Source organism: Prionailurus bengalensis, chromosome B2 (assembly GCF_016509475.1).
Source record: "Prionailurus bengalensis isolate Pbe53 chromosome B2, Fcat_Pben_1.1_paternal_pri, whole genome shotgun sequence".
Classification (NCBI taxonomy): domain Eukaryota; kingdom Metazoa; phylum Chordata; class Mammalia; order Carnivora; family Felidae; genus Prionailurus; species Prionailurus bengalensis.
The window spans coordinates 78,295,686-78,313,153 of NC_057349.1; the positions used below are offsets into that span (position 1 = coordinate 78,295,686).

Below are 17,468 nucleotides of genomic sequence, written 5' to 3' on the forward strand. Positions count from 1 at the left end.
GCTATATCAAAGGGGGGTCATATACTTTCCAGGGCCTGGCCCTTCAGGAGGTGTTTTTTGTTTTTTGTTTTTGGAGATTGTTACTTGCTCTCTGTTGTTGTGACTTTGGTTTTTTTATTACCCTGCTCATAGTGATATATTGGACCCTCCACCAGATGTGCTTTGATTTGTTACTTGGAGTAGCCCTATGAAGGAATACAAACAGACAAACAGGAGATACAAACACACAAAGAAATAAAACAAACAAACACAAAAAACTGAAAACAAAAAACCAAAAACACAGACTATAAGTAAAGAAGAGGGTGGAGGCAGTGCTGATGGAAGAGCACATACAAAGAGAGAAATGCCGGGGGTGGGGGGGGGGGGAGGGAATAAACGTTGTTTAGGCAGAGAGACTAAAAGGCTTAATCCAGAGAGAGAGAAAGGAAAATAAAGACAGAGGTGGGGAAAACAAAACGAAGATAAAGTTACCCAACAGAGACACTATATGGTTTGATTATTCCAGAAAGAGAGAAAGGAATGTAAAGAAGGAGGTATCAAGAGGAAGGATTAAATATGTCTGTTTAGACAAACCAATAACCAGAGTAACCAGCCTAGAGGAGGGCAAGGATAAGGAGGAGAAATGCGGGGGTGGGGGGGTGGGGGGGTGGAGAGTATATGTATATATTCAGAATTGACCTAGAGTTAATCCAGGGAGTGCTGCAGCGCTGGTCTGGAGAAGCTGTCCGCAGGGCCTGTCCAGTTCCAGTAGATACACAGTTATCTGGTGTGAAGGGGCGTGATTTGGTGTAGTCTGGACCCACCTCCACTATGGGCCCCAGGACTCATCCCTCAGGCCCCACCTTGGTGGGGGGGGGGGGGGCGGGAAACGGTGATCCTGTAGCCTCTTCTCCACGGACCTGGACCTGGTGGACTCTGTTTGAGTCATTCTCATTGTGCTGTGGGTGCATATGGGGCATCCCTTCTTGGTCCGCCAACTTCCCTGACCCTGCGCTTGGCCAGGATTCAAAGTCCTGCTCCATGCACTCTGGCACTGGGGAAGCACCTCTCAGTGCAGCCTGATATGTGGTCCTGGCTGGCTTTGTCTGTGCCACCACACTTCAGGGAGGACCACCTTCTCCTACCATGGACTGCGCCGCCAAGCCCACAGGTTGGGGGGGAGGGTGGTGGCAGACTAAGGCAGACGCAGGCAGGCTTTGTCTTTTCCCACAGCACTCCAGGGAGGGGGCCGCTTTCTCCTGCTGCAGACTGTGCCACTGACCTCACCCCTGAGCCCCTGGGGTGGCGGACGCAGGCAGGCTTTGTTCTGTCCCACCACACTCCAGGGAGAGGGCTGCTTTCTCCCACTGTGGACAGCGCCCTCCACCTAGCCACTGAGCCTGGGGGTGGAGAACACAGGCAGGCTTTGTACTGTCACGCAGCCCTCCAGGGAGGGGACTGCTTTCTCCCACTGCGACTGCGTCCCTAGACTACCACCGAACCCAGGGCTGGCTCCCCTCCTTCCCAGGTGCACAAACAGGGAGCCAGCCCCAGTCTGAAGAAAGCCCTGCAGTTAGAGATGGGATCCCTCTCATTCCCAGTTCGGGGTCTTTTCTGCTGTCCAGATACGGTCCTACACTTTCCTAACTGCTTCCTCTTCCCTTTTTGTCTCTGCCGAAGGGGATCCCTACCGTCTGTGCCTACGCAGCCTGTTTTATCTCCCCCAGTTTGCAATTACCCACCTATCTTTTCTCAAGTTGTCCCATTTTATTCCTGTTAGATTCAGTCTCTTTTATTCCCAGACTCTGGGGTTCAAAGTCCTCTGGCTTCCGCACTTCTTTGAGAGACGCAGAAGTATGGATCCCCCTACTTCACCACGTTGGCCCTTCTACAGTAACACTCTTTGCTCAGAATATGTTTAGTCTTGGCTAATTGTTGAAGAAGTACATATCATTTTATAGTATGTAGAGATGGGGGCAGAGACTCAAGAAATTTCTTGAAATTTTTAGTGTCTTTTATAATTAAGGTTCGCTTACAGAGAAATATATGACTGCCACATGCAACTAATGTTTCACTTCCTCCAAATATTTTAAACATATAGTCATACTCCTTCATTTATTCATTCATTTATCAAGTTATGTGCTCAACACTTTCAGATGTAAGAAGGATAGTCGCAAACTGCAAAGGTATAGGTCTGTCCTCATGGAGCTTATAGCCTAGTAGAGAACCAGATATTAAGCAAATAACTAATACATTGGTGGAATGTAAATGTAAATGAATGGGTGTAATGTAAATAGAGGATGCTGTAAATAAGTATAATAGAGGGTCTGCATTTGGGTAGGAAGGCTTTCTCTCTGAGAAAGTTACATTTAAAACTAGACCTGAAGATTGAGTAGAAGTTGTGTAGGGAAAGAGCTGAGGGAAGGCAGACATAACAGTGTGTTTGAAGTACCTGAGGCAGAAAAATTCTTGATTTTTAAGGAACAACAGCAGCAAATCACTATGTCTGGAGTGTTGTGAGAAGGGGAGTGGTGCTAAGATGAAGCCCGAGAGGTCTGCAGGATATCAAGACTAAGTCTGTGGGCCTGTGAGGAATTTTAGATTTTATCTGATGTGCATTAGGCAATAATTGAATGGTTTAAATCAGGGACCAACCAGTGGCGACCCATTTTGTTTTAAGAGTCACTGATCTTTGAGGAGAATGGATTTGAAGGGTGCAAGAGTTGGAAGTAAGGAAGTTTATTACAGGCCAGAGATAATGGCCTACTGTGACAACACAGGTTAAAGAGAAGTTAATGGATCTGAGTTATGTTCTGTAAGGAATATCTATAGGACTTGGTGATGGGTTTTTGTACACAGGTGATTCTTTTTTTTTTACTTTTTTATGTTTATTTTTGAGAGAGGGAGAGAGAACATGAGTGGGGGAGGGGCAGAGAGAGAGGGAGAGAGTCTGAAGCAGGCTCTGTGCTGACAGCAGAGAGCCCGATGTGGGGTTCGAACTCATGAACCATGAGATTATGACATGAGCCAAAGTTGGATACTTAACTGACTGAGCCACCCAGGCACCCCTACGGTTGATTTTTATTCATATTAGTTCTTTGAAGTCACCATGGACACTGAATTAGTTAATACTGAACCAGTGCTCCTAGAGGAAAAACTGTTAGGTTCCTGTGAGCCTCTGGTTACAATATTTTCATCAACTGATCAATATATAACCTTGTTTTATATGTGTTTCTGTTTTAAAGACACCTTACTTAATATATGTTGATTTGTTAGCACTGAACTCAACAGCCAATAGCACTGTAACTCATGCCTAAAGAAATCTTATCTAACATCTGTTTTCTCCTTTAAGGCACATTACAGCTGTGTTGGAATTGAACAATATGCTTGGAGGCCATTTTAAATAGCAAAATCACCACCAAAAAGCCCAAGCATGTGGAAAATGTGGCATTCAATAGACTACATTTGTTTACAGTAGAAGAACTGAAACAAGAAGGCAGAGCATTGTTTTTTTTGAGCTCAACTGGGAATGTGTGTATTAGGCAACTCAAAATTTTGGCAGCTCTGTATATGTCTGCCTATGATTGTAAAAGTGCTGAGAGTATTGATTTTGAGGTTACAAATACACTTTAGCAAATAGGTAGATTTGTACATACAGAACCCATGAATAATGAGGATCAGCTACAAGGTGAGGGAAGGGAGGTGTTAATCATATCTGTGTTTCTTAATATAAAAAGCTGGGTAGAGTTATTTTTTTCTGAGACAGGAAAAAAGCAGATTTGAGGGAAGGGGATATCAAGAATTTAATTTTGGGTAGGTATAATTAGTTTTTAGTGTCTCTGAGACATCCAAGTGAGCTATGGAGAATAAGCAGTTGCACTGGTAAGTCTGGAACACAGAAAAGAGGTCTGGGCTAGAGAAGTAAACACGGACATCCTTATCACATGAAGTATTTAATCTCATGGGATTAGAAGAAATTGTCAGAAGAGAGCAATCTCATAAAACTATTTTCATTTTCAATGCCTGTTGACTCCATATACCTTAAAGATTACTTTTTTCTGGACAATATACAACTAGAAACCACAGAACCTACATAAAGAACACACAATAATAGATGCAGTATGTTTAGACAAATGGAGGTCAGCTTGTTTAAAAAATAACAAGAGTCAGTCTAGTGTGAAGCAGTGTCCTAGAATTTTGTAAGAGTTAAATTAAGCAGAGTAGGGTAAGCATAACTTCAGTCAAGTGCCCGAATTAGACAAATTAGAATATTTAGGTCCTAGGATTTTGAGTAGAGGCTGTTGTAGCTCCAGGGATTCTGGCGAGCTTGGAAATCTGAAGTCGAGTCACTCGTCTCTTGAGTCAGAACTTTGAGACTTGAAAGGGGCCAATTAATATGATCTCTGTCTAATAAATTTGACCAGACCAAATGGATCAGCAAGGTTCCAGACTCATGTTTTAAATGAATGGCCAGTCTCTCAGGAGTTGAGGTGGTAGGGAGTTTCTCTACCTAGGGAATTCTATTTGGAAAGAATTCATGTTGGCAATCCAGGTCAAATGGTGGAGAATCCATTCTCTTTGGATCTTTCTCTTCCTTTTTCCCTTCCTTGGTGTAGAAGTAGTGGGATCGCATCCCCTGAAACATGGGTATTATTAGTATGGAAAAAAACTTTGTAGGCTGGCTGGCTTGCTGAAACATTGGAAGACAATAGCTTAATTTTAATCTCAAATCTTTTCTTTGTCATGTGTGTGTGTGTGTGTGTATACGTGTATATATACACACATGTACACATATACACGTGTATATATGCTTACACACACGCACACATATGTGCACACATATGCACATATACATGTGTACATTACCTATACACATATACACACATACGCTAATATATGTGTATGTGTGTACACATACACGTACAAGTGTGTACACATATGTGCACACACATATATGTGTACACATGTGTGCACACATATGTACATATGTATATATGTACACACATATATATATACATATACACGCAAACACACACACATATATGCACACACAAATTCTAAATGAAATTCACTTGAAATTTTTATCTCTGATGTATTTAGGATATTTAATTTTTTTTTTTTAATTTTTTTTTTTCAATGTTTATTTATTTTTGGGACAGAGAGAGACAGAGCATGAACGGGGGAGGGGCAGAGAGAGAGGGAGACACAGAATCGGAAACAGGCTCCAGGCTCTGAGCCATCAGCCCAGAGCCTGACGCGGGGCTCGAACTCCCGGACCGCGAGATCGTGACCTGGCTGAAGTCGGACGCTTAACCGACTGCGCCACCCAGGCGCCCCTAGGATATTTAACTTTTTCAAGGAAACATAGATTTGCTTTAGTGAGGAGTGTGATACATATTGGGGGCAACAAAAACCATCTCTTCAGAAACAAAGTAAACACACATCTTTCAGGTTGTGGTAAGAGAACAGAAGGCAGAGAAATGCATACTTTGGTGTGGTCTCCAAGAAAACTGAGCATTAAATGAGGAAAATACTTACTGCTATAATATATAATGTTGTAAGTTAAAACTGCCTTAGAAAAACCAAAGAATGATGTTTCTTTTTGTCACCATTGTCAAAAATGAATTTTGAAAACCTAATGAGCAGGCATCTAACTTCTTTCCTTTAGAAAGCAACTAACTACACTCTGGAATATAATCTGTTAATCACTGTCAATATGTGTTATGTGAAGTGCCAAACACCTTATAAGATTGCAGCAACTAAATTTGTTGCAGACATTCAGGATTGATGGTATTTAGAGTGGCAGGCTGCCCGAGTGATCGTGTTAAGGAAACATTCTTTTCTGTCTCCCCTCAAACAGTGAGGGAAACATACAGGTACATACAGCTAATTTTCATTTCATTCGTGTACCTTTATTTTAGTTGTAGCTATTATTTCATCTTCTATTATGAGAAATCTTAGGCTGAGGGAAGATTTATTTGCCAAAGATACGTAGAAAGTGATTTGCAGTGATAGGATTAGAAGACATGTTGCCTGATCTTTAATTTTCAAATTATGAGTCTTTTAGAATAGTGAAATAATTGAGCAGTTTTTGATTAGCAAGGACAAAGATAAGAATATAGTAGCATTGTTAGACATTTCAGTAGTCTTCAATTTTGTTTTTTGTTTTTCTCATTTTTTATTTCTAAATCTAACGTTTTACCAAGTATGCTTTTTTTAAAAAAAGCTTACATATTTATTTTTGAGAGAGAGAGAGAGAGCGAGAGAGAGAGAGAGCGAGAGCACACACGTGAGAGTGGGGTGGAAAGAGAGAATCCCAAGCAGGCTCCATGCTGTCAGTGCAGAGCCCAACATGGGGTTCAATCTCAAGAACTATGAGATCATGACCTGAGCCAAAATCAAGGGTCTGACACTTGACCGACTAAGCCACTGAGGTGCCCCTACCATGTATACTTTATAGTCTTTCTCTGTATGTGTTTGTGCGTTTTTTTTCTGAATTATGTGAGAGGAAGTTTTATACAAGGTGTCCCTTTGTTACCTAGATTCTTTAGTGCATATTGCTTGAAACAATGACATTCTGTTACCTAATCATAAAATATCAAAGTTGAGACATCAGTATTGACACAGTACTGTTATTTGACAAACCTTAGATAATTTTGCCACTTGCCCACTAACGTCCTTTTTTAAAAGTTTACTTATTTTTGAGAGAGCGCAGTGGGGTAGGGGCAGAGAGAGGGAGGCAGAGAATCCCAAGCAGGCTCTGCACTGCCAGCACAGAGCCCAATGCAGGGCTAGAACCCATGAACTGTGAGATCATGACCTGAGCTGAAGTCAGACGCTTAACTGACTGAGCCACCTGGCGACCCTAATGACTTTAATAGTAAAATAATATTTAACTGTTCTATCTCTAGCTTCCTTTAATTTGGGACAGTTCCCCCATCTTTCTTTTTTTCATATCTTTGACATAGTTAAAGAGCATAGTCCCTTTATTTAACAGAATGTCCCTCAGTTTATGTTTAGTGAAGGTGTTCATATGATTAAATTTGTTTGTTTTTTGTTTTGGTCAGAAATATCACAGAAATGATGTCTTCTCAGGGCATTGTATCATGAGGCACGCAATATCTATTTGCTCCATCACTGGTAATTTAATTTTGATTGTTTAAGGTAGTGCCTGCTGGGTTTCTCCACAGTTACCCATTTTCTCTTTGTAAATTATAAAGATCTTGTGGAGAGATACTTTGTGACGAAGTAAATACTGTTTCTTATAACACCTTCACTCACTAGTGTTATGGCCAAATGGTAATTTCTTAATTCCATAATTTCTTGTACATTTATTACTTAGCATTCTACTCTGAGAAGCTTTCCTTTTTTGTCTCTGTCTCTCTCACACACAACATAGATTCATGAATTCATTTTAGGGGTTAGGATCCATTAATATATATTTTGATGCTCAAATTGTCCCAGATTTGGGCAGTGGGATTTTCTTGAAGCTTCTCTCTCTCTCTCTCTCTCTCTTTCTCTCTTTCATATTTTTATCAATCTCTGAGCAACTTGTTTAGCATAGCAAGGTACCTGTCCTAACCTTAAATCATATGTTTCTTCAAGAAAACTTGTTCCTTTTTTTTTTTTTTAATTTTTTGAGAGTGGTATTTAGAAACCATAATCTACCCCATAATCTTCTGGGGTGTCATTGCTTCTAGGCCCTTTCAGCAGAGGTAGGAAATACATGTATGTGTATACATACACACCTATCTGTTTATGTGTATGTATGTCTGTGTGTATAACCATAAGTTATATAATGTTTGATACCTATAATTACCATCTAAGATCACAGTTCATTTTAACCTTCCCTTACCATATTTGTTCCCTTTTCTAATGGTGATGAGTCTGGCTTCCATTTTCTTAAGATATTTACTTATTTGCTTTAGAGTACATAAATAGATTCAGAATTTCTAACAGACAGCTGTGAAAAAACCTAACTAAAGTTCAGTATTTGTATGTAGGTGTTTTACCTTTAGTTTTAGAGCATATAGTAAAAAGACTGTGTTTTTTAGAATACTTAGGTTAGTTCTCTTTTTCCTCTTCAGTGTAATTTTGTTATTCATTTAAAAAACTGACCCTTTTTTTGTTTGTAATCAATTTTAAGTTTTTCATCCTTGTTGATTTTGTTTATAATTTACAGTAATTTTTGGAATATGAAATTATACTTATTTTAATAAATTAGAACTGTAGAAAAAAAGGGAGTATGGGGAAGAAATAATAGATGGCTACTTTGATAAATGTTTAAAGTTTACATGGACTAATTGGTGAGTTTCAATTATATGTAATATGTGTGTATACATGCTATATACACTGTGTTCCACTGTACTTTTTTTTTCCACTTAAATGTTTTATCTTAGAGTTTGTTCCATGTCAGTACATATAAATCTATCTCATTCGTTTTAAGAGCTGAGTTGTGTTCCATTATATGGATATACTATATATTCTATTCTCTATGGATGGGCATTTGGTTTGTTTGCAGTCTATACAAAGGTATAGTTAACTGTTTTCTTACTACACTGCTGTGCACATGTATGATTACAGTCAGATCACTTTTAAATCGAAAAGGAAATTACTAAATCCTATTTTTTGGGGAGGGGACAGGTGAGCAGTTTGATGTTGCAAAAGCTCTATATGTGATTAAGTTGGTTTTTAAGAATCTTTGAGTTATAAATTACCAATTTCTAAGTTATAGTCTGAAACATAAAACAGTATAGCGTTTAAAATATTTTGGTATTTCAAACTAGTTACTACTACAGGTCACAGGAAAATTACTGATTAGCTGTATTCTTTACTAAATGTTGTCACAGCTATTAAAACTGACAGTTTTGATTTAAACCTGTCATTTGTGGTATGAAGAAATGGAAGTGCAAACACTTTCGCATTGTCTTAGACCAAAGTCAACTTTGTATTGTTTGTTTTTCACCACAGTCTATAAAGACTCAATAAATCTAGCAGGATGTGTAAATATACATATATTTTGGGTGTTTTTAGTAATAAATGAAATACATTATATAAGACTGGAGAAAATTGTTTTACTTAAAATTATAATTTTAATTATTTTGTAGTGTTATCTAGAATAATGTAGCTGTCAAATACTTACAGATTATATAGCCCTATTCGGTTTCTCCTGTGGGGTTTACATTTTTGACTGCCTCTTTATACCCATGTTGTAATGGGTTTAGGGTCATAGGGAGGATGTAAAAGTCATGTACCTTATGATAGGTATTTTTGTCCTCAAGTGACCTCATTATTGGTTTTTATATCTAGTTCTCAAAGTCTTTTATGTGAGTTAATCATACTTAACTTTGCAGATAATAAATTTATAAACAAGATTTAACTTTCTTAAGCTCATAAGTAACTTGTGTTTCATTTTGCACAGTGCCTTGGTAACTAGCCAAGGATTTTATGCCTCCTAGTAGTTCTCATCAGATCAGGAACTGGAAGAATGAGGCCTACTTTTGACCAAACATAGGTCAAAAAGAATTGGTTTCAGCCGGTTGATGGGAAATTTTAGGGGGGGAGGCAGCAGCGGAATCTCTGCAATCAATGTGGAGCTTCAGAAATTTTTCAGGTAACAAAAGGTTGCACACAGATTCTATTCCAGTGATAAAAATCAAAAACTGTTTTAAATAAGAAATTTAATGGGAAAGATGATCTCTTTAAAAAAAAATTGTATGTTTTATTATACATGCTTTTTTTTCTTATTTAGCAATGTCATTTATAGAATGTAATACAATTTGTTTTTAACAAAAGGTCCTTAATAAAGGATTTGATTTCTAAGAAAATAACAGGGCAGGAAAATGGAAGAAAAAATGGCCTTTTGTTTTTATGTGTTCCTTTTTATACTATATTCAAGGCTGTAATATATTTAGAATTGAGTATTTTTGCTTAATAGTAAAATAATATAGGACTACTAGTGTTTTTTGGAAGATATATTGCAGTTATGTATTTTTTTTTTAACTTTAGTGAGTAAAGTTAAATGCAAGCTTTAAGAGCTATACTTTTTTTTTAAGAGCTATACTCTTAATACTGTTGTTAAATTAAACAGGATTTATTCTGATCAATATTCTTATGCCTCCTAAACCTCTTTATTCTTCCTGATATATATTTTTTTAACATTTAAAAAAATGTTTATTTTTGAGTGTGTGCATGTGGGAGAGGAGCAGAGAAAAAGGGAGACAGAGGGTCTGGAGCGGGCTCTGTGCTGACAGTTCGATGCAGGGCTCAAACCCACGAATCGTGAGATCATGGACCGAGCCACCTAGGAACCCTTGATGTTTCTATTATTGTAGAGCTTTTGTTTTCTTTTATAAGTTCTTTTAGCATTCTCTGCTATTTTTATAACTAACTTTGAAATATCTTATAATTATATAATATTGCTATAATTGTAAGGCACTACAGTGAAATTTGAAGTTTCCAGTAGTTAGCATTCTGAAATAGCTTGGTTTCTCTAATATCTGTATTAGAGAAGGAACCGGAAAAATATATTAAAGCCTTCCTGGCAGTGAATAAATAGTAGCTCCTAAGCACCCAACACAAATGAGAGAGCCAGAAGAGCCAAAGACCTGAAGTCAGTCCGGACCCAGTGTACTTTACTGGTTTGTCACAATGAAGGAGTACTCAGATTGGCTGGTGATGTCGCACAGGCCCTGCTTTTTTATTTTTTGAGAGAGAGAGAGAGGGTAGGGGGAGAGGGAGACAATCTTAAACAGGTTCTTTGCTTGCTTAGTGTGGAGCCTGATGCTGGGCATGATCTCACAACCATGAGATCTTGACCTGAGCCGAAATCAAGAGTTTGACACTTAACTGACTGAACCACCCAGGTGCCTCTCATAGGTCATTCTTTTTATGTGAAAGCTGAAAGTGTGATGGACAAGGTAACAAAGGACAAAAGTGTCAGGGAGAAAAGGGACCACAGCAACTTTGATTATTGGTGCAGGCATGGTGGTTATTAGAAACAGTAATTAGATACTTATGTAGTCCATATTCCAAATAGGGCATAGAGAGCCAGTGATAAAATGGCCACCTCTTTTCTGGATAGGCAATAATTCATCTGATACCATTGAAGGCTTAGAGTATCTCTAAGGGGTGGAAGTAAAATGGCATTGCCCATAGCAAGGGATTAGGGAAAGAACTAGCCACTATACTGGAGCTTGGGGAATCCAGCGTAGATCGGTGGACATGGTGGTGGAATGTGGGAGATGGGGACAAATGGGTATTTCTCCGTGAGAACCACTCTGAAGATATAGCAATATATGTCAGTATTTTGGAAGGCATTAAAAGTAAAAGTACAAAAGCAGTATCCTGTACTTCATAGTCTGTAAGATTTATATCTTTGCTATTTTGTGCTTACTAGTGAGAAGTAGGACATTAAAGAAAATGTTATGTTTTCTAATACATCATCTTGTTAAGATGGCTCTTTGAATTGTACTCCTGTGGTTCCTTTTATTTTAATGTTTCTCTTTAATTTTGTTATTCAATTCTATAATTGAGGGAAAACATTCTGTGAAAAAAATAGGGTTTAAGGTATTGAGAAAGTATATAGGACATCTTAGATTTGCATTAAAAAGTAATTTAAAGAAGAATGTCACATTAAAAAAAAGGGTGGGGGGCATCTGGGTGGCTCAGTTGGTGAAGTATCCAGCTTCTGCTCAGGTCATGATCTCATGGTTCATGGGTTCAAGCCCCACATTGGGCTCTCCTGACAGTTCAGAGCCTGGATCCTGCTTTGGATTCTGTGTCTCCCTCTCTCTCAAAAATAAACATTAAAAAAACAAAAAACAAAAAACTGTCAAATGTTTGAAGAGCCAGTCTTCAGATACCTGGAGAACTCCACTATGTAGAATTTCTCAGTAGTGATCTTTTTGGTATTCTTTCCTTCTTCGGGATAGAGTTTGTAGTCTCCCATCAGGCTGTGTGCATTACTTTTCAGCAGATAGATTTACCATTGTGGTGTGGAGCATGTTGAATTTGGCAGCAGAGGAAGACCTGTAACTAAGAAGGGTGTCTTGTTTTTATGACCTAGGCCACATTTCCTGTCATACTTAAGCATTTTCTTGCATAGGCACAGGTGATCAGTTCGACACTGGACTTTTTGCCCCCCACTTCAGAACATGGGGAATTATTTTTGCAGTCTTTAAATATGAGAAAATTCAGTTACCATTGATTTTGTTGACCAAACATGTAAAAGGCTCATTGTGACTGTCATTAATTTTGAGTTAAAACAGATCTCCCTGCAGAAATATGGTCTTGCCCCCTTAGGATATTATGAATTGCAGTTAGGACCCTTTTGATAAAGCCCTTTTTTTGGTGTTGGTTCTTATTGTAAAACATTGTTTTATTTTTATTTTCAGGAAATTTTCAACAGGGGAAATATGAACCATATTAGCTTAGCTCCTCCTGAGGAAAAAATAAGAATAGTTAAGAGCTTGCATATACATCAAGTAGCAAACTTATATACACTACAAATAGTTTTGTTGATATTAGTAAATTATTATTTCCTGAAAAATTATAGATATGTACTTCAGTTTTATGAGAATATGCTTAAATGTATTATCTATACTTCATAAGCACTTAACGGATTTACAGAGAATATTGACTTGAAATTGCTCAATCCCTATCCCAAGTAACTTCCATAACTACCAATGACTCTTTGTAATTAAAAACAAAACAAAACAAAAACCTTTAAAAATAGATACACAACCTAATTAATTAAAATAATGAGGGTGAATTTGATGTAATGGCAGTTAAGGTGGGAGGGATTACATTAAAATTTTATAGGTAGTATTAGCAATTCCGTTTTCCTGTTATGTCATTATTTATAAATATACTTAAAAATTGCTGGAGCTTTGACCAGAGGTTGATGATGGTAAACCTAATTGTCTTATTTTCCCAAATAGAACTTGTAATTGTTTTTCTTTTATGCAGTTATGTTTCTTTTAATCTAAAATTAGTTGACAATTATAAAAACAAGTTTGCTAAGTTACATCAGTGTACCTAACACAATACGGCTATTCTGTGTGAAGGATTCTTATCAAAAGGATGCTCTCGGGGTGTCTGGGTGGCTCAGTTGATAGAGCATGCAACTCTTGATCTTGGGGTTGTGAGTTGGGTGTAGAGACTACTTAAAATCTTAAAAAAAAAAAGCTCTTTAATTTTCTTTCTCACCCCTTTCTCACCCTTTTGTTTTCAAAGAGAAACTGGTAGTCTGGGTAGATTCAAGGCGTCTTTAAGAGAAAATGTCTTGGGGAGCCCCAAGGAACTGATGAAGTTAAGTGTGCCATCATTAGTGTATGCTGTTCAGAACAATATGGCTTTCCTAGCTCTTAGCAATCTGGATGCAGCAGTATACCAGGTAAGTGGAGGTAGATGACAATGAAAAGTGAAAAGTAAAATCTCAAGTTAAAAAACAAAAAAAAAGTTTTTATGGTGAAAAGACTTATTAGCCCTTTATCACATTTTTTTCTCCATAATTCTATTAATATCAAATATTTGTGTCAGACAATAATGTTATGAGTTCATTAATTTATTGTTTTGTTTGTAGGTGACCTATCAGTTGAAGATTCCCTGCACTGCTTTATGTACTGTTTTAATGTTAAACAGGACACTCAGCAAATTGCAGTGGATTTCAGTTTTTATGCTATGTGGTGGAGTCATACTTGTACAGTGGAAACCAGCTCAAGCTACAAAAGTTGTGGTAAGAAACAAAACGTTCACCAGAATAAAAGAGAACACTTCCTTAATCTTATAACACTTTAGACCATCACATTGATGAATGTAGTACATTTCTTTGAAAATAATCTTTGCCCTACAGATAGGCTTTTTTTACTCCCTTATCATAATGTTATTATTAATAATATAACTTAATTGTCCCCCTTCCTCTATTTTTCTGGAGGAGAATATGCATAAAATGTTAGACATGGAAGGTACCTTAATGTAATCAATCCCCTTCATTTTATGGATGACAAAATTGAAGTCTTTTTTTAGACAAATCCCAGAACATTAAAAAAAAAAAGTTTATTCATCTATTGTGAGAGAGAGAGAGAGCTCATGTGTGCGCGAGTTGGGGAAGGGCAGAGAGAATCCCAAGCAGGCCCCACGCTCAGCGTGGAGCCCGATATGGGGCTCGATCCTATGATCACAATCTGAGCCAAAATTAAGTCAGTTGTTTAACTGACTGAGCCATTCAGACTCCACAAAATTGAAGTCTCAAGAAGTGACTTGTTTAAAGTTACAGTTAATAGCTAACCTGTTACTAAAATTGTGCCAATTTCATACAGTTTGTATGTTCAGAACTTACAGGCCTCTTTTAGGCATTTTTCTCAAGAACACCAACACCAAGGGAAGTTTTCTTCATCTAATTTTCATCCTTTCTCTGAACTCAGAAAGTTTTTCTTGTAATCTTTTTGCACACATTCCCACTGTCAGTGATAGGGATTACAGGGGGAGTAGTGTTTTTACTGATATAACTAAAACAGGGCCAAAAGTGCCTTTCTAATTTTCAATTTAAGACTTAAATGGTACCTACCTGATTTTCAAAAATATGTTGTATACTTTATCGGTTATTTTCCCAAAGAGAATTAGGAAGTGGGACTCTAGTGAATGATCTTCAGGAGTTTTCCTTTACAATCGAATACTTTCTTCACCTTTTAGCAAATAAAAGACTATGGTTCTCCTAGAGGTATGAGGCAGCTGGAGATGTATAGAGGGCGTGTGCAAGTAGGAAGTCAGTTATTTTTTACGTAGTTTCTAGCCTAAAACTACATGGAGGATCCCCCCCCCCCCCGGAAAATGAGGTTACAATGAATGTTTATGGTTTTACATGATATTTAAACATGCTTATATCCTGGTGGCATTTCAAAACACTGGTCAAATATACACTGCACATTTAATTTAGTTGAGACCTTGCAGAGAAAGAAATTTATTGGGAAATAAGGCAAACAAAAGTTAAATATGAACTTTAACACTTCACACCATTAGGAAAGATGTTAGGTCCACCGCACATAGGTAATGTATGTGAAAAGCTTAGTAAGCTAAAGCAGATTATTGGGCAGTTTTCCTACTTTTGGACCACTACAAAAAGTTCTTTCATATTTTAAGCAAAGTGCAGCTTCTTGTAACTGCCTCTGTTTTTTGTTCTTGTCAGAATAACTCAATTCCCTACCAACTCTATAGGATAATCCTTTGGATATTTGAGGAGTGTCACATCACCACCCTCCAGGTCTTTTTTTTTCCTCCCCATTGAGACAACCTTGTTGTTTCTTTCTGTATTTTCTAGAGATTTCTTGATTCCCTTCCTCTTGCCCCAATACTTCCTTGTATTTCTCTTCTAGATGCATTCATTATTGTTCCTCAGTAGTCTTAAAACCTCACACTGTCTCTAGCCTTTGACTGAGCAGATGAAGTGTAACTTGTGAATTACCTCTTTTGTTCTGAATACTAGAGATTTGTTAAATTAGCCTATAAGTTTCTGGGGGGAGGTGGAGGGAAGATAGCCATTCAATAACTGATTATACACACAGTTTCACACAACATAGTTTATTTCAAATGTGTCATGTGCAGTGGGCTGCTTCTTCTAACCAAAATGCAGGATGTATTTATTTTAGTATCTTGTTAGCTTTGGTTCATCATTCAGGCATTTGAGGTCCTTCCAGATCTTATTATCCATTATTAGGTTTTTGAGTGTTAGTGTTCTACAGATTCGACAAATATGTCTTTGGGTCTTCCCTGAAAATTTAGACAGGAGAGGACCAGAGTTCTGTGGCTGTGCTTTTAGATCTCTCTTTAGCTGGACTTTTCCCCCTTTTGCTCAATAATCCTTCTCTTCTCTCATAGTTTTTATAGGTCTGCCAGGAATTTGAGAGTGCGTTAGCTAGGTAGTTCTGGCTTGAGGTCTCTTGAAAGTTGCAATCAAGATATTGGCTATGGCAGCAGTCAACTGAAGGCCTGACTGGGCCTAGGGGATGTTTCTAAAGTGGCTCATTCATATGCCTAGCAAACTGGTATTGGTTGTTGGTGTAGCTTGATTTTATTCCATTAGCACTTTGCTGTATGAGAATTCACTCAGCTATGGATAGAATTGTACTACTATTCTCAATACATTTCTGTCTTGTTCACAAAAATATTATGTAGATTTGTCTTTTTTTTTTTTTTTTTAAATATACTGTCTCTATAGAATTCCCCTCATCATACTAACTAGGAATCCCTTCATAAGGAAATTTGGTATGTCTCATTCTTAGGGAAGCCATATTATTTTCTAGTGATGACCATTAAACTTTTTATGTCATCTGTTCATGCGTTTTGCTAGTAAGTCATTAATAACAATAACAGTTGCAATCACTTAGACCAAGCTTTCTCTCTCAGACATTTAACATAAAGCAATACTCACCTATATCAGGCTGTTTATTTTGAATAAGGTATGTGCTTGTCATAGTATAGTCATGTGTCTCTACTCTTTAGTTTCAGTGTTACTACTGAGATAGTATTTATCTCTGAGGAAAGACTGATGAAAGTTCCTTAAGGGTTAGTTTAGGGAAGAAAGAGAAAATAAAGTTGAAATAGGTTAGGGCACATATACATGCATCTTTTAGCACAGAATTATGATTATATACATTTGTCAATCTCTCTCATCCATGAACTGTTTAAGAACCACAGCTGTGTATCATCTTTTATTTTTATTCATTTAGTACATAAGACAGTATATCTGGTACATAGAAGGATACTATTAATATTTGATAGAAATTTAGTAAAGTAGGAAATCTTAAAGTCGTTACTTCATTTTGCAGGTGATAGGAAATACAAGAGTTAAACTGTTACCATTTCTGTGATTGAGGCTATTAGGGCTTGAGTTAAGGTGGTGGCAGAAGTTAAAATTAAGAGGCAGGCTGACAATGCAAAATTCTGTGCTAGGATGACTGCCTGCCTGTTATTAGGAATAGGCACACATGTTCGGTAAGCATGGCTGCAATTTGAGGGACAGCTTTTTAATTTAAGTGCTTTGGTTAATCTCTGGGATGGCCTTTTGTTTGTTTCTATCTTAGTCTGTAGACGAGCTGTGTCTGATGTGGCACATACTTTCAATAGAACCATAACAAATTTTTGTAGTCATTTGATCTCTTGGATGAATTCTATTTATGAGTCACTAATAACTTTTGAAACATTATTGCAGGTGGAACAGAACCCATTGTTAGGGTTTGGCGCTATAGCTATTGCTGTATTGTGCTCAGGATTTGCAGGTAAATCATAAATGCATTGCTTTATTCTGTTAAATTTTCTAAAAAAACATTAATAGGGATCTAGTTTATATTATTTTATTGTAACCATTTTATTCCCAATAAGGCTTATCTTACTACTTATAGTTTTGTGTCAGCTGTTTTTTCAGCAAATGTGTGGTAGTGTTTAATTCGGTTCAGACCTAAGACATTACTCATACTTGCAGTAATCTAAGA

The 17,468-nt window shown here is 37.4% G+C and overlaps 2 protein-coding genes across 5 annotated transcripts in view; one reads left to right on the plus strand and one right to left on the minus strand.

The window, feature by feature from the left end:
- SLC35A1 (solute carrier family 35 member A1) overlaps nt 1-17,468 on the plus strand; it is a 33,774-nt gene that overhangs the window by 10,685 nt on the left and 5,621 nt on the right. Inside the window, exons 3-5 of the mRNA XM_043591909.1 lie at nt 13,216-13,375; nt 13,565-13,717; nt 17,189-17,255. Of these exons, the coding sequence (XP_043447844.1) occupies nt 13,216-13,375; nt 13,565-13,717; nt 17,189-17,255 (380 nt within the window). The remainder of the gene's footprint in view (nt 1-13,215; nt 13,376-13,564; nt 13,718-17,188; nt 17,256-17,468) is intronic.
- The window catches only part of RARS2 (arginyl-tRNA synthetase 2, mitochondrial), an 81,447-nt gene continuing 75,712 nt past the window's right edge, over nt 11,734-17,468 (minus strand). For 2 of the 4 annotated variants that reach the window (XM_043591908.1, XM_043591906.1), the window contains exon 22: nt 11,739-12,015. In XM_043591908.1, coding sequence (XP_043447843.1) covers nt 11,950-12,015 — 66 coding nt within the window. In that variant the 3' untranslated portion in view covers nt 11,739-11,949. Of the gene's footprint in view, nt 12,016-17,468 lie in introns of all 4 variants that reach the window. The other 2 variants (XM_043591904.1, XM_043591901.1) reach the window with 2 other exon arrangements.